The sequence below is a fragment of the Diabrotica undecimpunctata genome, chromosome 5 (genome assembly GCF_040954645.1).
Source record: "Diabrotica undecimpunctata isolate CICGRU chromosome 5, icDiaUnde3, whole genome shotgun sequence".
Classification (NCBI taxonomy): domain Eukaryota; kingdom Metazoa; phylum Arthropoda; class Insecta; order Coleoptera; family Chrysomelidae; genus Diabrotica; species Diabrotica undecimpunctata.
In genome coordinates, this window is record NC_092807.1 from 7149468 (window position 1) to 7172896 (window position 23429).

Below are 23429 nucleotides of genomic sequence, written 5' to 3' on the forward strand. Positions count from 1 at the left end.
CAAATACATTATTAATTTTTTTTATTACTTGTTATTAAAAATTTTTGAAAACGTTATCGTTTCATTCTTGATGTAAATCTACCTTGTTGTGAAAAAATTAAGTTCAAGAAATTATTCTTTCTGGGTGTAACACTTCTAATGTCACTGATATACATTGTGTAAAAAAAATAAAAGTCATATAATTCATAACATGTATTTATTTGAGCTTTCATTGCGATCAAATACAACAAAATATTAAATAAAGTTAAATTTTTCAAAACATAAAAGAGCTTCGCCATGAATATCAGCTAGTTTGCGTATACATTTTTTGTATTATTCAGTATATTATAATAATTATTATTGATAAATAGTCATTTTAAAAACTTTGTTGGAAGATGAGATGTTTACGATATACGTATACTTAATGTTTGTATTTATTTTTTCATATTTTTTGTCTCCTCGTACAATCAAATCAAATACTCAAAGAGAAAGTCAAATTTTCACCACTACAATTTCGGAAAATCCTGGTTTAGTAACCAACAACTATAAGATGAAGCGGGTACTAGCAAAATTACGTACGTCAACAAATACATACAAGAATTTGATTTATATTTAATTTTTCATTTTTTTTTTTTTGAAAATAATAATGGTCTTCTAGTTTTAACATATAGCTTGTATTTTAATAAGATCATTCTAATAATTCATCTAAATAAAAAAAATTTAAAAATAATAAACCACACCATAAACAAATTATGTTACATATCTTTAGGTGAACATACAGCTCCACCAGAAACTACTAGAAGTACAAAGAACGCTCAAGATAAAAATAGTTAAATCATTAACAGAACCAGACGTGTAACAAAACAAAACAATACAACACCGGTTTTTAATCTACCCAGAACAGCTTCATCATAAGAAAAATTTTAAACTCAAGGTAAAGATAGTATCTTTCAGTACCTACTATAAATGTAGTAGTTATTAGTATAAATGTGGCGACTGCCCAAAAATTTACATCGGTCAAACTGGTAGAAATTTTAATAAACGAATAGCAGAACATAAAAGGGCTTTCAATAATATAAAAACAGCACTTCATCTTTTAGACCAGAATTATTCTTGTAATGACGAATTTCAAATTCTTTACATCCAAAATAAAGGCCTGGAGCTATCTTTATTAGGATCTATGGAAATCAACAAATTAAAAAATACAGACATAATTCTGAATGACCAACTTAAGACAAGCAGTTCTCCTTTCCTCAGCCTATTCGGTTAAAGACTATAAAGTGTAAACACATACCAAAAAAAGATCACTTGAGAAGGGCACTTTGCCGAAACGGCTGTAGTGCGGAAGTTTTGAAAACAAAAGTTTTCAGTGTTTTATTGTTACATAAAGATAGTATCCTTAATTTGACAATAACCGTATGGGGCTTGGTACATCGTCGAAATTTTTATTTGTTTAAAAGGCCTTCAGACACCATTATGTATGGAATATGACATCGTTCAAAAATTCGACGCCGCTTCGCTAGGTGACTCGCGTGATGTTCAATTTTCCATGACACTAATACATAAATCAGGATTAATTTACCTGATGGCATGAAATATTATGTTGGCTTTAGTGGCCGCTGTGGATTGTGTCTTATTTGCATATAGCTACATTATCCAATTCAGGCCAAAAGAAAGTAACATGAATGGCTTGGTCAACGTCGTTTACAAAGAAATATGGAATGCTGACACCGCCAGCTCTAAATCCACACCAAATAGTGACTTTTTAATGATAGATTGGACGCTATTGGTTCTCATCTGGATTGGGAGCTTCCAAAATTCGACAGTTTTATTTGTTGACGTACTCATTCGGGTACGTTTAGTTGATGTAACCATTCGAGTATGTCAAGTTAATGTACGACAGTTGACGATCCAAAAATGGGTCTCATCGCTGATCAGTTTCCAACATAGATAGGGTCTAGAAAGGATGACATCCGAATCACAGTCGGAAAGTAATGGATAACCACGAATCAGATGTCAGAAATCAACGAAATAACTTCGGTGACAACCATTTTTAAGAGTGGAAAAATTAAGTTTCAAAAAGAAGCAGAAATGGGAAGTAAAGATGCTTAATTTACAACAATTTAACAGAATAGGAGAAAGAAAAACCATAAGGCTAATAGAAAGATGTGTTTAAGAAGCACGCTGTAAAAACATAAATAACAAGAGCATACGATGATGGTGGGGTCAAACAAATAAGAAAAGATTCAAAAATGTATAGAATAGATAAGAGAGATCAAAAGAAGTAAAGAAGGGACAAAATTATGAACTGCATGACTAAAACTAAGACAACTAACAAAAATATTCAGGCTGTATTTATATTCAAATGTTTCCCATCCTAGGAGCTTCTAGTAATTTTAAACTATTTTCTATATCAATTTTGATGTAAGTCACTTAGAAACAACATTAGAAGTCATTCAGAAAAAACAGGATAAGAGTTTTTGGGCCTGAAATATTTGGCAATACAGATAATCTCAATTAGCTCAATCTTTGGATTTCAAATAATCCTGTTGGCTACAAAAAAGAGCAGTTAGAACCTTGGACGTGCTCTGAACTGTAGTAGTTGGTATTAAAAATAATTGCAATAGGATAGGGGTTAAAAGAATACGGAATTCTTGGGTTTATAAAGTATATTATAACTGCATAGTTAAGTAAGAGACTATAAGCTACAAAAATTATAATTGGCGCAGTCCAAGGGGATATCTCCAAATTGTCGACTCACCTTTTGCTTTGAACGGACACTTAGGTGTTCATATAAAGAAAGAAAAAAATCAAAAGCTAATCAATGCTACCACCAAATTTTATTGCCATGTCCTTGGATCGTGAATCACTTCAATAAAGTTCGTTCAATAAAAGCCATTCTAGATTCTTAAATATCGAGAATCGCTACTATACAACTGTTATTTTCTTATAGTATTTTAGCTCTTGTTAGATATATAGACAGTCAAGTAACCAGATACGATGATAACAGATGGGCATGGAAAATCCATAAGACAGGAGAGAAAAATAAACGGGAATAAGCTAAGGAAGACATTGAAGAATAAATAAATGACATTCGAGCAGTGGCGAACAAACAGAGAAAAACTGAAGAAATTAAAAGAGACCTACATCCAGAGATGGATAGATAAAGTACAACCAAGAGAGATGAGAGAAAGAGGAAGAAAGTAAAATTGAGAGCTGAAGAACACAGCAAGAATGCTGTATTAATAAAGCAGCAAAGTAGTTGCGAGCTAAATCAAATGGAGTGTAATAAACAACAAATACAGATACTTCGTTACTCTTACCAATTTTATTCGGTAGATAACACATAATACCAATCGGAATGGGTCAGGTAGTGCTATCACGTATAAAGAGTTTTCTCCTTCACGACAAAAAATATCTTGTTAGGAAAAAACTACAATTACACAATTATATAATTATTGTGAAATCCCAACAAGTTGTTTGGTATACCTGTTCAACCGTCGTCATTAACAACCAAACGTTCTCTCCATATTAATTTTTCTTCGGCTACATTCACCGTGTTTTTTTTTTTTTTTTTTTTGTTTGAACAAAACTCCCTTGGTACGTTTCATTAACAACAAAAGTAAAAAGTGGGACTAAATCATTACTGCCTGCCTACTTACTATCCTGCTTATGCAGAAATCGGAGAAAGTGTCTTGGGCTTTAAATATCGCAAGAGAAAGACTGGATGCCAGAATCTATATGAAAAGAAATTGACTTAAAAAAGAAAATAAAACAGAAACTAAATCATAATAAAATACAGGCAGAATGAATGACAGTACAAAAGGAATATATTTTAATAAAGAAAAAGAGATGTACGTCTAAATAAAAGAGAATGGATTGCTAGCCAGCCTAGAGCAACTGAATCGGCAGCAAAAATCAGAAGTTCTAAAAAGCTGTATGACGTTACTAAAAATCTTTCAAACTGGAAATTTAATAAAGAAGGACAAGTGAAAAGTAGTGAGGTTGCGCTTTTAACAACTCAGGAATCACAGCTTAATAGGTAAAAGGATCACTTTCGAAAACTTTTAAACCGAAAGGAGAATGGTAAATAATTTAAGTTAGAAAATACAGAGGATGTTCCTTTAGATCAGAAGATATCTCTGGAGATTCGTTTTGAAGACCAAATAAAAATGGCTTGAAAAGTCCCTGGAGCAAATAACATTCCTGCTGAATCAACTCCCAAAGAAGGACATATTAAGAAATGTAATAACTGAAGAGACATTAGCTTATTCTGGGTGTCCATCAAAATTTTTGCCAGAAATATACTAAACAGATTTAAATAGTTTGTCGAAACTTGATTCTGTGAAATATCGACGCAGTGCATCACAAACGCTGGAATTAGGCAAAGCTGCATTATGGTTGCCACTTTGTTTTTAATAGTGCTGAATCCTGTTATGTGACAGGGCACAAAAATTTAGACGGCATCTGTCTTTTATGGCAAAGCTTAACCGATATAATACTTAAATTAAATACGTTAAGGGGAGAAGCTGAAGCTGCAGGTTTTAGTATTAATGCTCCTAAGACCAAGAAGAAGAGATTGAATGCAGCAAATATAGACCAGCCTTGGAATGTTCGAGATGAAAGCGGTAGACGGTAGTCGACGCTTTTTTATATCTAGGAAGTGTAATAACGGATTGAGGGTCTCCAGATGATGTTAAAAGTTGTATTAGAAAGGTAGACGCTCCATTTTTTCAGCTCTAGCTTATCTGGGGCAACAAATATATCCCCAAAATGTCAAGCTTTGCATCTCCAACGTTAAGACGATGCTGTCAAATCTAGTGGGACCTGGAAAGTTGATAGAAAAATATAACCACAGCTCCAGCATTTATAAATCGTTATTTCTGACGAAAGATAAATATTTGGTAGCCGAAAACCATTCAAAACGAAGAATTGTGGATGCAGCAAACTAGTGCTGAAATGCAGATAAGCGAACGGCAGTCGAGGTGGCCTGATCATACTCTTAGAAAACCAGATATTGCTGTTAAAAAGAAAGCTTTGAGCTGAAATCCTCAAGAGAAGGTGAGAAGGTGAGGTAGGTGTAGTGGTATCTAGAAAAGTAGCATTGGTAAGGAAGCATGAAGCATTGGCAAGACTTAGCGCAAGCTGGGAAAGCTGGACTTAAACTTTTGGATGCCTTATGCTCCTCAGTTATTTTTGATCCACTAAAATCATTGAAAAGTACTTCTGCCTGAAAGAGATCTTTTGAAGATAGTACTTCAATTGCCTGAGATTGCTCATTCGTGGTTTTAATTCATTTCTTGATATACTTTTGCCACTAATTTTTCAGTTATAACAAGTCATAATAAACTTTTTAAATATTTTATTACAAATCACATCTTTGAAATATACTAATATGGCAGTGCTAAAAAGTACAAAAATTAGAGTATAATATTAAAAAAGAATTTAATTTTTTTCTACAATTGAAAGAATTCGTTTCTTTTATGTATCTGTTGGTATAAATAATTTTGCAACGTCCGTTTCTACTATATATTTTTACATCTAAATAATTAGGGACTGGAATACTCGTGATCAGAGGCCGAACCGGAATCTACACGTCCATAGTACGTATTACAATTTTGACACTAGAAACATCACTATATTTATATATTAAATAATTTGTGACGTATAGTTTCTGGTTCCGCCCGACGGGTTTTCCCTAATAAAGAGAAAAGTATACATCCTTACAATACTGTCTTATTTCGTAATTATATACATACTTTTTCGTATAACAATTATAATCACTTGAGATTCTTGTAATTCCGCAATGAATATACATACTAAACACTACATTTTATTACTATTGGTTTGAATTTACGATATGATAACATCACAAAATGCCGCTCAAAGCGACTGCCTTCAAGACTATCTTCACTTTTACAAAATAGGAATGTTTCTCAGAAATGAACACTATTTACACATATTTACTAGATAACTGTTTGGCTAGCTCCGTGTACTTAAGAAACTTCGAGTGCGGGCTCTCTTCAAAACCACCTGGAGCGGGGGGGCTCTTGGCGCCCGCGGAAGCTGAGCCGCTGGACACGCTAGGAGGCATCACAGTGGTACTTTTTAGCGGTACGCCGGCACTGGAAGACCCGGAGGGTTGGGAAGTCTTTAGGGCTACAGGATCAGGTATCACGCCATCTTTCACAAAGTGCATCTTGGACAGATGGTGTCGGTAGGCTCCTTTGGAAATAAAGGGAGTGTCACAAAAAGCACACTTCATGATGGAATCAGACGTCATCACAGCATCGTTACAAGCCCAGCTGAAGGCTAAAATTGCACCTGGAGTCGTACCGCTGGCTGTCGTAGTACTGTTTGCATTTCCAGATGGATTAACGACGGTCGCTGAGGAATGACTCCTGTTATTTGTGTGAGTTTCAGTCTTATCGCAAAGCTTTTGCAAAGCTGCTAAAGGGTGGCTAGATCCTCGCTTATTTCCCGTTTGGCCCGAATCATTGGCCGAGCTGGAGCCAGATAAACTATCGAACATTGAACTTAGGGCACCTAAGCTGCCTCCCGGTTGTTTTCTATCACCGTTCGTACTTCTAGGCGTACCAGACCTCTCACTACTAGCTGGACTTCCCGTTGAATTTCTACAAGGACTGTTAGGTTGTCCAGACTCAGATGGTTGACGAGGACTGGTAACGGGTGTCCGTCTTTTCTCGTCCTCTTCTTTAGAAATATCACCGTTACTATGGAAACTACTACGATCCTCTTCTTCAGCTTCGTTGACTTCGCGTTTGACTTTAACTTCCGGAAAATTATCACTTCGCGTCCGTTCTTCTTCTTCTACCTCCTTTTTAACTATAACCTGTTCGTTTTCTGTATCATTGGCACTATTAAGTTTCTCGGCAAACGGAGACCTCTCTCTTTTGATATCGGGTGTGGATCTAGGTGTACTAGTCATAGGTATTCCAGGCGGTTCCATTTTTCTTTCAGGAGTAAGAGAATCGACTCTACTGCTGCCCCTTTCAGACATCGAGCTTGACTCACTTCCACTTCTTTCCCGCCGTCCGTACATTTGATTTTGTTGCTGATGGTGGTAGTTTCGTAACAGATTCATTGTTTGGGCATCGACTAGAGGTTTTGTGTAGTCAACACTTTCGTCTATACCCAGTCTTTTTAATATACTGCTACCCATTGGTGCTTGAGAAGGCCCGTGGCCAGGAAAGTTAGCACTTTGCCTTGATCGTGAGTCAAAACTCTTTTCAATCAGTTTCTCAATTGCATTTAATACTGAAGGTGACGAAACGTTATTATTCTCAGGCGTTACTGCTTCTTTGGCACTAACGTCGCTAACGGAGGGAGATCTTTGTTGAGGTGAAGGGGATTTATCTGAAGGAGTTTTTAGTTTTTCTCTATTTGGACTTTCAGGGGGTAAAATACTACTGGACATTAAAGCGTTTTTCAAAAAGTTCCTTTGGTTACTAGTCATACCTCCGACGCACTGTCGAATGTGATCTACAAATAGGGACGTTTCAATCTTATTGCCACACTTTTCACACGTGATCCTACCAGCTCCAGTAGAATCTCTCATCTTTTCTAAAATACCACCACTATCCCCATTTTTGAACTCGTGTTGTGCTCGCTCTAACTCTAACAACTTCCTTACTGGTAAAGATTTTTTTCGTTTCTCTCTAGTTTGTCTCCGCCTACCTCCACTCTCCGTTATTGACCTCATAATATGTTCTTTGTAGTGTGAATTCTTCACCATGTGGTTGCTAAGTTCCTTTAACGAACTGAAAGCTTGATCACAAACCTTGCACGTAAGAACAGCACTCACGTGACTGCTAGTTGCACCGGGTGGAGGATTTGGTCCACCAGCAGAACTACCTCCTCCCCCACCACCCTTTGGATCATCAGTGGATCTCCAAGAAATTATCTGTTCTTGGGAGATAATGTTGGTATAATGCTGCGTTTGTTGCATATGGTTAGTCATTTCTGCTAATGATCGAAAACTTTGTCCGCACCACATACATTTTAGAATTTGTCTAGTTTGTTCAGCACCTTTTCCTAACCATACGTCCTGGCCTCTGACCAATTTTCTCGGCAAAGGCATTGTTTCTTTGATTAACATGTTAAGATCATTCTGATTTGGCTTTGTAGAATTTGTAGAAGAAGAACTAGTATTAGTATTCGAAGGAGAGGAAATAGGAGGCTGAGGAATAAGATTACTTGATTGCATTGAAGGGACGGGAACATTAACACCACAATGTTTGGCCTCTTTCATGTGAGTCGTCATTGCCGCTAGACTCGGGAAGCTCTGTTTGCACCACACGCATTTGAGTACATCTTTGGCTTGTTCAGCACCTTTGTTCAACCAATGAGATTGCCAAGCGCTGTGTCTGTTGCTCGCTGAATTAACTGGAGCTGCATTTGCTATAGTTCTGAAAAGGTCTTCACCACCAAGCTTGCTTAATTCGCTCATCTTCTCTAGAGCTTTAGTAGCCTCGTTGGGAGCTGAAGGTACGTGTTTCATTTTACCGTTCCAAAGATCGGCAGAATTATTTTTTGGAGATAATCCAGCCGCAGCTACTGCTGCTGCAAAATACGGCAAATGAGACGCACCAATATTTGGTGGCCACTGCGGAAGCGTTGGCTTAAACTCAGTCCTCTGCTTCCTGGGCAACGGTTGCGTCATTACTTCTTCTGATATACGCTTTCGACTGCTCACTGATAAGTCCAAAGGAGCTCCTGTTTCTCCCGCTAATGGAGAACTTGGTTTTCCAAAGTTAACATCGGAATCGCTATCACCAGTATCACTTTTATTATGACTTCTTTTGCTAAAGTCCAAAATACCATCACCAGTAGGCGACTGCATAGGCTGATCTACCGGAGAATGATTGAATGCTCCTGGCGGTGATGAGGAAGACGATATCAACGGAGAAATAGGAGCCCTAGGAAAGCTCGGCGGTAGCGGCGATGTCATCATCAGCCGATGAGACTGTTGAGCGACTGCAGCAGCAGCATTCAAATACGCAGCCATGGCGGCTGACTGCGGTGGCAAAAAGGCTGCTGCACCAGGTATCGTCGGTGGAAGGGCGACTCCCACGGGACTTAGAGACGTGCCCAAAGGGATACCTCGAAGCAAAGCTGCTCGTTCGGTCATCATCTCTGAGTCGCCGAGTGGAGACCGGGGATGAGATGGGGATTCTGCAGAATCACGAGAGTTGCAGCGAGGCGGAGAATTCCTGAAACAACAGAAGACGGCATTAGTATATTTAAACATTGTTTTTTGAGTACGTTCAAGAAATATTGTAATATATTTTCTTTTATACCAGTAAGATAGCATTTAATTAATTTTGCTTTTTGCTTTGCAGTAAAATAACAAAATATTTACATTTAATTTTGATATAAACGTTCTAGAACATTTAGAGTTACTTGTAGTGCATATGATGTATTCACAAATATTCCAACGTGACTCAAAACATAAAGCACCGTTTGTTTACTTTCTTTTTTCTTTAAATTTCTTATTAACGTATAAAATATACTGTATTTTGCAGTAAATTTTTACAACACGCCGTGAATCATGGTGTTGTATGTATGTTGCTTATTAAAATATCCGGTTCGTTATTTCAAGTCTGTGAATCAAAACAAAACGATCGTATATTAATCACCATTGACAGATTTCGCAAAATATTGATACTTCATTGGCTTTCTCAAAATAAACGCGTTCCATTAAGCGGATGACATGTCGGAGATTTGATCAAACTGGAGAGAAAAGTTGTGTAACCTACTTAATACTGATTTTATTAAGGAACTTTTTAAAGATCTTAATTTATTTGCCATCTGCTAATTTAGATACAATAAACAAATAAGCGAAAAAAGTATATATATATATACATAAAAGAATAAACACAATAAAAACACAATAAAAACAAAAAATGCAATTGCAATCATTTGAAACAAGGAGGTAGTTTAGTTTAAGCACAGTACTTTGTATAAATGTAATATATAAGATAGTGAAAGAATGTTAGAGAACCTTTACAAAATACTAATGAGATGAATACAAATAATAAATTCAGAGATATGTGTATATGCAGATGACATATGCAGATGACAAACCCGATAATATGCATAGGTGACGATCGCATAAAACGCGTGAAAACTTTTAAATACCTTGGCACCACAATCAATGACCAATCGGATCCACAACAAGAGATAAAAACCCGAATACAAATGGCAAGACAAGCTTTTGTGAAATTCAGACCGCTCCTATGTAATCAAAACCTTAATTTCGAAATACGCTACAGAATGGTCTAGTGCTGCATATGGTCCATCTTGCTTTATGGCATGGAAACGTGGACTTTGAAAAAAACATCTATCAACAAACTTGAAGCATTTGAAATGTGGTCATTGAGAAGAATGATGCGCATACCTTGGGTGGATAGAGTTCGAAACGATGACGTCCTTAAGAGAGCCGGCGTGGAAAGAGAACTCTTTGAATTAATTTAAAAACGCAAGATTGGTTACCTTGGGCACATATTGAGAGGAGCAAAATATGAAATACCACAGTTAATCCTACAAGGGAAGATCGTAGGAGAGGGTAGGAGAGGAGCCGGCCGTAAACAAATATCCTGGTTAAGGAATATTAAAGAATGGACAGGAATACACAATACAGACGAGCTGTGTCACGCCGCCAAGAACAGAATTCTAGTAATGAGATAGTCGCCTACGCACTTTGGTGTATGGCATTTTAAGAAGAAGAAGAAGATGACATGGTACTATTTGCTGAAACATCAAAAAAATTGAAGTACAATTTAGCATACAAACACATACTAATACCTTGGAAAAGTAATAAATAACCAAGGAAGTATCTAGGACGATTTCAACAACATACTACAAAGTACAGGAAAACTATTTCATGAACTAAATAGAGAATTACTTAACAACAAACAAATATCAAGAAAACCGAAAATGTTAATATATGAAACAATATATAGGCCGATATTGACATATAGAGCAAAAAAATGGATTTAAATCAAAAAATATCAGTAGGATAAAAGCAGAGGAGATGGACCACCTCAGAAAATCGATAGGAGCAAGAAGTACAGACTTAGAGACGAAAAAAGAAGAAACAGACTTAAAACTAAGCCTTAATTAAATTTATTAAGAAAAAAATAGCATGGTTCAGACATATAACACGGATGGAGAGTAACAGGTAAGTGGAAAGAGGTGGGTGGAATTATTGTGTCTAAGCTTTGTAACATTGCTTTCACTCGATGATAAAATGGGGGATCCAATCTTTCACAATTAAACATCGATGGAAATCTATCTGTAAATGTGTTTTTATAATACAGGTATCTGTGGGTTAGCTGATACTCTTGAGAAATATACAAGGCTAAGGTATTCTCTCCTGAGTTGAAGGAATAGTTCACATGATTCAACATACATACTTTGAACTGAGCTTATGTAGTGTGATCCCAGTGCAATTATAATTGGTGAATTATGAACTGGATTTAGCACTTTCAACAGTGAACCTTAGGTTGAGATATAGGCAGCAGTACCATAATCTCTGATGATTTCAAAAGGAAACTGCCGTGATCGTTCGGTTTCTCAAAGCACTAGTAGCGAAAAAACGATTATCTTCAGCTATTAAAGTATTGTTTCACATGGCACAGGTCTTTAAGCGAGAAAACCAGTCTCTTTCAACTCTCGTCATATTTCTTACACAATCCAGAGGCTTACAGCAATGTTTCTTGTAGCTTTACGCTGACCGCCGACATCTTCTAAAGCTGCAACAATTATTGTCTCGAGAGAATTTATCCATATTGCAATATAATAACAATGACAACACTACAAAAAAAATGCACTCGGTAGATAAGACAAAAGAAACAAAACTAGGCTGACAATGGTTTTTAGGAATTTGAATGGAGGGATTTTTTTGTCAAACGCTTATCGAAACAACTTTTTTTCAAGCAATGTTACAGTAGAAAAGAAGTAAAATTTGTGACTCTAATTTTATGCTCGACAGTGGATAATAAAAAAGTAAAATTTGTCCTTACCTGCAAATTCTCGTGTCCTCTACCGGCGACCTAGGACTATGGGGACTTAAAATGTCTCCAGGAGGCGGTGAAGAAACTTCGTCTTCATTTTGTGCTGGAGAAGCAGCCGAAGTCGGCGTCATCGATTCCAAATCGTCGTCCCCCTCCAACTTTTCCCCTTCTTCCGGGGACCCTTCCTCTCCTCCTTCCCCTGCAATAACAAAAAAATATCATAAGTAACAATAATCAACTATACATAAGTATATTATAAATTGTACATGACTATACGAGTACATATTAATCTTCTAGAAAAGCTTTCTGTGGTTAGGATGTATTTAAGATAGTATACGTCATTAAGCACGGTTTGTCAGTCTTCATGTTTAAATCAGTAAACAACATACTCTGGCATTATTTCGACCTCGTTTGTTCTCGTCAGGTATGGACAGCTGAACACAATTTCAAACACGAAGTCCAATAAAACGTCCCTAGAAATTTTTCCGCCCAAGTGGCAAGCGTATAAAAGTACCATCTACTGATAGATGAAGCCGTAAGTGGAATAACTATTGTATATATATATTAATATTTTTACTGCTTTAAATATTTTACTACTTACTACTATTTTAACTATACTAATACTAACTTTGTTTAAAACTATCCTAAACAGCTCGTTTGTTGTGCAGCCTAACCAATCCGTTGAATTTCTCATCCAGAACATCCTTCTACGGCCTGAATTCTTTCCATTGAAATATATTTTTTAGAAGTCTGTTCACTCATTAGAAGACCCAAATATTCACAACTTTCTCTTTTTTTTATATATTATTATTTCAAATATTTTATTCAGTCGACGCAGTACTTCTTCGTTGATGATTATGTCAACCCAGCTTATTCTCAGTATTCACCGGAGTACCAATGTTATTGTAATTATTTTGAAATTATACCTTATTACGACTCGGATTTCTTCTATTAGATATGTTTTTTAAAACTACATAGACCTTGGACATACGAATTTCCGAAAAAAATTTAATCATAAAAATATTAACTATTTTAATTTGATACTAAATTTAATATTTAGAATTAAAAACGATTTTACTAATGCAAAAACTAGTTTGACTCTGTTTTGCGAAATGATTAAGTCAGGTTTATTAAATTTTCTAAGACCAATACCATATATTTTGCTTTGTCGTTATTTATTTTCCTGGCTTTCCTTTTCCATAAAATAAAAAAAAATAATTCAGCGGATCTTCTGTTTTACACGACAAGAGCCGTGAGCGAATGGATATTCAGTATGCTTTCTAATACAGCAATAAGCGTAAATATAGAAGACGTTTCTGTTAGAAACATGGTTACGAGGAGATATCCACTGGAAGAGGTACTATTATCACTCCTCTGAAACAGAGTTCTAGACACCTTGGTTGACCATCTCAGCAGCGACGAATTCTACACAATAGCCTATGCAGACGATATTGTTGTGCTGCAAGTGATAGATTAAGTTGATCTCAGACTAATAGAAACATGGTGCAAGGAACACTCGTTATATATAAATCCTAAGAAGACAGAGATGGTCCTCTTTACCAAAAAAAATCAATAGGTACTCAAAAAGATTCTTAACTACAGTCTTATTTTTCTCACGAAGTTAGAATACCGTTAGTACCGAATACCTTGGTAGTACCCTTAACAAGAAGGTAACATGAAACTTACACTTAGACGGTAGAGCTAAAAGAACATATATTGCCTATGAGCAGTGTCGACGAACGGTTGGACGCACCTAGGGTTCGCCCAGGGTGATCTCCTGGATGTACAGTACTATCACTAAGCCAATGCTAACTTAAGAAGCTGTTGCTTGTATACCAAAAGTGCTACAGGCAACAACTATAAAAAACTAAACCATATTAAGCGGATGGCTTGCCTAACTCCTAACTTCTCTAGACATATATGTCAAAGTGGTGGCGCCGGTGACAAAGATGCGACTGCGTTTAGCGTGTGGAAACCTTGATGTAGAAATGAGACAACTTAGAACTCGTTTCTGGCGGGGAAAGCTGGATGCACTACTGCTGCTACTGACAAGCTGCGATTCAATTAAAGTTTGTTTTTGATAAACCCTACAAAATCGAAACAAGACAGTATATGGAGTCAAACATCGCAAATGTGTGTTGCATATACACCGATGGCTCCAAAATGGAAGAAGACTCAGGATGCGGGATATACTTCAAATCATTGAACCTAAGAATCAAGTGGGGTATGGTCAAAAATGTAGGAAAAGTCGAGAAAACCCTAATAATCTGCACGGATAGCAGACAAGCGCTACTAACCTTCAATAGACCACCTGCTACATTAGGGTTAGTAATAGAGTGTCATGAGTCACTAAATCAAGTTTCGGATGGTAATAACATCATCCTGACGTGGGAAGGAAACAATAGAAATAAAGGCAACCGAATTGCTGACCAATTAGCTGAGAAGGCGACAGGACTAAGACTCTTAGGACCTAAAGATCTTTTTGGTTGGTAAACTACAATAATCACGGAAATTGTAAAATGTCATCCTACACGCAAACAGTGAAAATAAAAAGAAGAAGGGCAAGGATGTAGGCTTCCCAGGTAACACTAAGTAATCTTGAAAAGTTAGCATCAAAGCAGTACTTGGGAATGACAAGGAAAAATCTACGCTTGAGAGTTGGTTTTTTAACTGATATTTATCAACTAAGCAAATACCTCCACACACTGGGGCTAGTAGATACACCTTTATGCAGGAAGTGTGAACGAAAAGGGGAAACTGTAGAGCATGTCCTATTTGAATGTCTGGAGTTATTGTTAATACGAGAAGACTGCCCACATAAGAGGGATGTCCCCTCCTAGAGAGATGTTGTCCACCTTCCTAGAAAGAGCAGGATGGACAATGAGCTAAGGACGACAGCTTCCTAAAAGGATGCACAGTGGGCCAATTCTGGATTAAGAGCTGTGGGACTTGATTTGCCATCCCTGTTCTACAGATACAGATACACACGACAAGATCATCCGCATATGCTACACATCAATGCTTGTGTTGATATACTGAACCTTTAGTGTAGATGTTACTTTCCCGTCAAATTTTCTCCAAAATTAAATTTTAAAATATAGTTGATAAAGTGGATTTTACAACTGTCTTGTTAGATGTGTAAATTACCGCTTTAGGAAGCGTATAAAGGGCGCCCTTTTTGAATCGGATTGACGTGTTGGTTTATTAAAAAATTTTTGTGTTTGTTCGATCTATGTTCTTATATATGCTTCACAATTTAAACTGTAATTTTGTGTTTTGTATCATCTGCAGAAGCAGCTGTTATTATCTATTTGCTGCATAAAAACTTATACCAAAAGAGTAATTGGAAAAGTTCAGTTGAATGGGAAAATACATGCAAGTTTTGAAATGCAAAAAGCTATAATTCAAGCAGATCGCTTAAGTCTACTAATATTTATAGTAATCATGGACACATAGTAATAAAATGGAACCAATACAAGTAGACCTACTAACACGTAAGCAGACGTCCTAGTTCTTTAACAGACAGTTACAGAAAAGAAAAAAACTTTGATTTGAAGGGAAGAGATAGAAAATATTAAGATAGAAATAAAGGAAAAGAGCGATATGTACTAAAACCAAACCACACAATAAAACAGTCAAAATAAAGATAAAGAATTGGAGATAATAGAACATATAATAACTTGGGGAACAATCTTTATATCTATTGATAAAAATATACCTTGAAATAGTAGATAGACGAAAGAATGCATAAGGATTTACGCGAAGAAGATTGATATTAACCGTTTTTAAAAATGACAAATTCAGTGATTTAAAAAGGAAAACGCCTCGACGATTTTGAAAAATTATTTTTATGTGTGCGTAACAGCCATCAATTAAAGTCGACCAACACCTGGTACATACACCACACCACACTACGAGAACGAACTGAACGAAAAACGTGATAGTTCAAGGCAAACAGCAGATGTCACTTCTTGAATGATTTAATGTCTTTATGGCAATAAATAAATCTGAATTAATGTACTACGTTTGATTTACATCATATTTCATAAAAAGACCTTGTAGGTCGTGACGTGCGCAGATGTGATGGTGATAATGTTCCCTTCTGCCGGATCGGGCTGCTTTTCAAATAATTACAAAAGGTCGATGTTATCGTTTTTCATTTTTATGCGATCATTATACGATATTAGGGACTATTATTATTATTTTATTGATCTTTTCACCCATAATGTGTAGCTATTTGTTTCTCATAAGTAAATTTATATTTAGAAAAACTTTTACGAGACAGCAAGAGAAAAACAGAGAGGGGGGACAAAATGGGGAGGAAAGACAGTTGATATTAGTAATCTCAAATTGCAAATATTAGTCTCATTTATTAGTTTTTTAAACTCTAATATAGATTTCTCTATAACAATTCCAGCACCCATTTAAGCTGTATACAGAATTCTTAGAAAAAATTAAAAAATAATTTAAAATTAAAAATATTTCATCAAAATTTAGTATAACTATAACTTTATTTTCTTATAAATAAACTTAACTGGCATTCTACTTGATATTTGACAGTTTATGAAGAAATGTATATCAATCGTGTTTATAATATAATAAATCGCGAATAGGTATAACAAATACTGTAGTAGAATAAACATTTTTGGTAATTCTTGATTCTTGTTATCTAATATTTTCTGGCTGTAATGTAAGATGGATCAAGATGTATGAAGGATATATAAATATCAAGATGAACAAGATATGCAAGAGATTTACAAAGTAATATCAAATTCAAAAGATACTGCAAAAGAAGAATCCCGAAAAAATAATGAAAGTGATAAAGATATGTTCGAAGAACCAACCATTCAAACTTTAACTAACGTCAAAAATGTAGATATAGAGATTACCCCTAGAAATAAAGAGAGCAAAACTGTATTTCAACCAAAAACTTGGACATTCGACAAAAAACCCTTGGACATAGAATATGTATCCACAGAGAAACATAAAGAAGAAATTCCTCCTGAGGATGCTACAAAAGCTACTATTAGGTTTGAAGATATGTTAAATCCCAATGAACAAATGCTCAAAACAATTTATCATCCAAAGCAATTTACTAATATGCAAAACTGTCAGAAATTTTTAAAGGCAGATGTTGCTACAAAAGCAATGATGTTATATAGCTACCACACTAACATGGAGAGATTAAGATCCAAGTTAGCTAGGCAATCATTTTGTACAGTTGCTATGCCAAAATCTATTGTTTTGAAGGAACAAGTGATCCCTTCCCTTGAAAGGGATGGTGACTTTGAGGATACTTATATGAGTAGATCTGGCCGCTAAAGAAAACGAAAAATGTAATGTTTGTATTTTGAGAACGATTTCCGAAGTCGAAATTTAAACATCAATAAACGTACTTTAACCTTTAATTGTGGCTTATTCCTATTTAAATAGTAATTACTGTATACAAATATGTAAAATTCTTAACAATTAAAAATTTTTTGTTTTCTTGTAATAAAATTGCAAATCTCTTCTTTCTTCTTACTAAACTTTACTTTCCGTTTAATAATTAAAATTAATTAATTAATTAAAAATCTTATACGATATACGTATAGTACTACCACATTTCTTAAGAGACTCATTAGTATTCAGCTCAGCGGGGTACTATTGTTCAGGGTATGAAATACGATAAACAAGGGATCTACCTGGTTATGGAATAAACCCTTGTTTATGTATTTTCACACTTTTAACAATAGCACCATGCTGAAATGAATATTAATGAGTCTCTTAGAAAGATGGCAGTACTATAACTGTCTTTAATAGTATAATTTGAAATACTTCAAGGTCATACAAGAAGGTCAACAATCCTCCATTATAAGAATAAATAGAATGACAAATGAGGTGTAGAGAGCGAGAGCTTATAACCCAAAGATGGCACTAAAAGTATGAAATTTGATCTCGAACGTCCGGTTCTAGAGTTGCAAACATAAGTACTGTCTTTAAGTCGCCGAAATAGTACAAGCGATATATTATTCAACGCGCTTTGGCAATACGGGAACAGATATATACTTTTTGTTCTTATATCACTTCTAGTTAAAAAGTTATGACCGGAAGTTTGGTAAAAATGACTCAAAATTGGTGAAATCATATATAAATCCACTCAAAGTTATACAAAGATTTCAAATACCGACTTCCGGTTCAACTTTTAGTCATGTTGACTGAACCAAGGACTTACAAAATCGAATTGCTTATCTTTCTTATCCCTAATATTTTTCTTTGGGTTATAATTTACCGCGTCGAACGCCGAACTGCAATTCCATGTCTTACCATACAACTTATGCATAGGTCGATCCGGTACTCTAGCGTATTCTTGTTTAAGTTAAAGCATTTTCTTTTTCCTGTATATCATAAACTTTTATCTGACCCTGTGTTTGGATTTAATTCTGCGTCTTCCAATTATATATTCGAAAGTTAGTTTGTCATAAACATTTGAATGACATCTCAGAATCTTCAGAAGGGAAACATTTGAATCCCGAACGAAAGAATTCAACAAGAAAAGATGTATTGAATTGATGGGCGAAATACTTCAACCAGGCACTTAATATAGGGACAGAAGAAGAAAACCTGGAAGATGAAAGAGATGAGGTAAGGGGAACAGACGAGAGGGAAGAGGAACCACCAACGACTCTTGAAGTTAAAGGTGCAGTTAAAACTAGTCAGAAACAAATCACCCGGAATAGATAATCTCCCAGCTGAACAATATAAAGAAGGTAGCCATGATACCATAATGGCATTACAGCAGCTTAAAAAAGAAATATGGACACAGAAATCCCTCCCCAATGATTGGAACATTGGAATAATTTGCACCATACACAAAAGTGGAGATATATTTGAATGCTCTAACCACAGAGGAATTACGGAATTCTAAATGCAGCGTACAAAATATTTTTCACAGTACTATGTCACTGTATGGCACCATATGCAGAACGGATAGTAGGAAAATACCAGGCTGGTTTCAAAGGTGGTAAATCGACAATTCATCAGATTGCAACCTTGAAGCAAATTTTGGCATTGATACTCATCACATATTTATAGACTACAAAGCAGCCTACAACTCTGTGAATAGAAGAGAAATGTTCAAAGCAATGAAAAAGCTAGGAATACCAAATCAATTGGTAAATTTAACAAAACTACCTCTTGAAAAAGTTGAATGTAGAGTACGAATTTAGGGGGAACTGTCTGAACCTTTTAAAACAAATAACGAGCTGAGCCAGGGAGGCCCTCTCTCCTGTATACTGTTCAATCTGGCTCTGGAAAAAGTAATGCGTATGTCACAAATCACAGCCACTGTGAGTGACTCAACATTGAGGGGTAGGCAGATTGAGACCTCAGTGCCGTTTGAAGGTTCTTGTGTTTATACAGAACACGATACTGGTACGTCGCCAGTGAGGGGAGTAGGCAGATTGAGACCCCGAACTCGAACGGAACCGTATCTTTCTTGAAAATGGCCCCAAAATGGGTTCCGAAAGCATTAAATTCTAAACGCGGTTCTTCCCGAGAGCTTAGTAATTTTATTTTCATTTATTTGACCGCGAAAATTTATCGGAATATATATAATCATTCTCATCCTCTTGTGATTTGAAAACCAGTGCAATCACTATACATTAATAAGTTTATCGTTTTTCTCGGCGACAAAAATTAAGTTATTTCCAACAAATAACAAGCTGATTTGCAAGAAATACCTACACCTACCTGTAGTGAGAAACATTATATTACAAAGTGCGAAGTAATGGTATATTTATCATACGAAACGATTTTTATGGGAGTGTTTGAAAGTCTTAACTGCTGCCAAACAACAATAATAAAGAAAACAAATGACTTATGCCATAATGATTAATATGGTGTTATAGAATTCTAATGGTCAAGTGACCTTTAAAACTGAAAAATATTCAATTAGAGGCGGTTTAACTATGGAATGAGTTGGTAATTAAGAAAATGATGTAATTTGTCATGTAACAACAGCCCATATTTTTTACTTATCCAACCAATTACTGTCAATGAAGAAATTAAGACAATGTAATTAGAAATGATGGCGGACTTAAAATTGCGATTGCTCCAAAATGAGTTTTATTTTATAATCGTGAAGTACATACATACGAGCCCCTTCCCATATCAGTTGTCCCAAAAAAGTTAAATTTTAGAGAACAAAAATAAAAGCGTAGCGTAAATTTTTGAAGTTTTAATGCAACATTTTTAAATTTTCTTAATTATAGAAAATATTTTATAACGTAATAAAAACTATTGATTAAACAGAATAATAATAAATTAAAAACAAACGCATAGAATGTGTGATATTAACAAAAAAAAATGTGAACGTTTACCACTAAGTTACATCCCCTTTATTTTTAATGACATCCACAATTCTTCAAGGCATAGTTTTTACCAAGTTCTGACAAAATTCTAATGTAAACGAATTTCATATTTATTGCAATTTTTCCTTCAATTCGAAGACAAACGTCTTCACCATCTTTACCGTCTATACAACCAACTACACTGGAAGAGAATGAAAATAGTCAGCCTGAACAGCAGCCGGGTATAAGCAATGATCTGGATCAGAATATTCAACCAAAATTATCCACGCACCATGTGAAAATAAACGTTTTTGAGCCAACTAGGAGAAAACGCATCGCAAGCAATTCTTAAAAGTTTTCCGCAAGTTATGTTTGGTAGTAACAAAAACCAAACTATTATAAAGATTTTTGATTGGTTGGAATACAGCGTCAAAACATATTCCATTTCGTGCTATGCTTGTCGTCATTTTAGAGCTGCTTTACTGAATTATTGATACTGTAAGAGAATTTCTGAGCAAAAGGTTCTCACCAGAAAGTATGGTGCTTGCCAATTTAGTAGATCATTTTTTTTAGTGAGATTTTGAGGGTTCAGAGAAATTCATTGAACAATATCGCAAAATTTTAAATATCAACACTATTGCCTTATGAGCACAAATGACGGTCTTAAAAAATTGTATTTTACAATCTAACGAATCTGTTTGTCATGAATATATATAAAAAAAACTTAACTGACTCAGAAAAAACATATCCCAACCTATATCAACTCTTTAAAGTATCGATTATTTTGACAACGACAATGAGGGCTATGATGTATCGTTTATGTGAAATAATTACATGCTGTAAACTCCGATTTTAACACATTTATGTAAAAATTTTCAAATCGGTATGATGTAAGAACTACGTATAACGGGTTGCCTACCTTGATATGTAATTTATCTATATGTAAATGTAATTTTTAAGCTGTCTAAAATTAGGTGCCGTTTTCGCTCTTAGTTAGGTTATGTTATTGTATGTAATTTGTGGAAACAAGTTACTATTTTTTTATAATTATAATAAAATAAACTAATGGCTTCAATTAAAAAGAAAACAACCAGGAAACAATTGTAAGTGATGTTGGACTTCATAAAAATAAATAGTGCTTACTGGCAAAATAGTCAAGGACGGCTAAGAAAGTAGCCCAATTGTAAGAGGAATTTGCTATCATGGTAAATACAGTAGATAGTGGCCCTAAAAAACAGGAGAACAATGAAGACATGTAAGAAGATTAATTTCTGTTACTATCAAATTTAATAAATGCTAAATTTTTAGGTGTTCAATGAGTGGAAGATTTTGCAACTCATTTCAAAGATTCATCTTGGGGAGCCCCAGATTATAAATACATTGAAGTTTAAAAGTAAAGATTAATTATTGATATATCATGTTTATTATGGTGTATAATATTTTTCAGAAGGAAAAGGAAGTCAACCTGTAAAAATTAAAAATGCAATAGTTTTATTTAAAATTCGCATTCGAGTTTTTGAGGCTTCAGTTTTAAGATTATATTAAAAAACTTTCAATATTTTATCAAAAGTGTTATTAAAAATCCGTTAAAAAAAAGGCTAACTGTTTAGCTTATAAACATTTATAATAACTTTGATATTTTTTATGTCAAGCGCTTGTAAGCAGGCTCACTGAAAAAATGGTCAAAAAACACAATCTTTAAAAAAAGTACCTTTTATGACCAATGGGAACCAATAGGGCAATTTTTTTTCTTAAAATCTCCATTGTTTATTAACTTTAAGAGTTGAAAATTAAACAGATTATAAATGAAGATCTAAATTTTATGATCCAAGTTATAGATGGGATCTATGGCCTTTCACAAATATACTGAGAAGATCAGAGAAGTCAATTATCGTGGACAAAGAGAGTATTGATAATACCTGGAAAAATTACATACGAAATTTATTTTATGATGAGAGGGAGAACCAGTCCCCAATACTTACGGAAACAGGACCACCTATACTAGTGGCAGAAATAAGAGCACCCATAATATCACTAAAAGAAGGGAGAGCTCCAGGACTAGACGGAGTACAGTCTGAATTTCTTAAACTTCTTGATGATAAATCTTTAGAATACTATGTAAAATCTTCAATAATATCTATGACACAGGCAATATTTAAAATCTATAGGCTATCTGCTTGGCTAGTTTCAGAATTTATTACGTTACCAAGGAAACAGGGAGCGAAAAAGTACGAAGAATATAGGCTATTAAATTTAATGAGCCATACACTAAAACTTTTCCTTAAAATTATACATCGCAGAATATACAAGCTATACGAAGAGAGAATACAAGACACACAATTTGAATTCATGAAAGCGTAGATACGAGAGATGCACTGTTTAATCTAAAGGTATTATTCCAAAGATGCGGAGATATGACTTGCGATATCTACACCTTGATTTGTGGACTACCAAAAAGCATTTGACACAGTTCAACACCAAAAAATGATAAATGTTCTAACAAAAGCTCAAATAGATGATGAAGACCGGCGTACAATATAAAATTTATACTGGAACTAATCAGCCACAATAAGAACAAATCTTGGAGATGAACCGACGGAAGCGATCCAGATTCTGCGAGGCGTTAGACAAGGATGTATACTTTCCCCTAAATTATTCAACCTATATTCAGAGGAAATATGTAGTGAAGCCTTCGAAAATTGCGAACATGAAATCCTTTTAAATGGAGAACGCCTAAACAACATGCGCAGTAGGTAAAATGTAAAATAGAGCAGCCTAGGAGTGCATTCAACAACATGGCCAAACTCTTTAAAAGTCACAACCTTAATCTGGAGATAAAAGTAAGGCTCCAACAATGTTATATCTTCTTTATATAACACTACGGAGTTGAATCCTTGACACTCAATGAAGCGATGGAGAAAAAACTTGAAGCATTCGAGATGTGGCTATACAGAAGAATCCTAAGGATATCATGAACGAACAAGATAACCAACGAGACTATGCTACGAAGAATGGGGAAAGAAAGAGAAGTGATTTATAAGATTAAAAGGAGAAAGTAAGAATATCTCGGACACATAATGAA

The 23429-nt window shown here is 35.0% G+C and overlaps 1 protein-coding gene across 1 annotated transcript in view; it reads right to left on the reverse strand.

Moving 5' to 3' along the window:
* Positions 1-200: 200 nt before the first annotated feature.
* The window catches only part of tio (zinc finger domain-containing protein tiptop), a 172449-nt gene continuing 149220 nt past the window's right edge, over positions 201-23429 (reverse strand). Inside the window, exons 2-3 of the mRNA XM_072531412.1 lie at positions 12027-12216; positions 201-9212 (exon numbers count right to left, since the gene is read on the reverse strand). Coding sequence (XP_072387513.1) covers positions 5933-9212; positions 12027-12216 — 3470 coding nt within the window. The 3' untranslated portion in view covers positions 201-5932. The remainder of the gene's footprint in view (positions 9213-12026; positions 12217-23429) is intronic.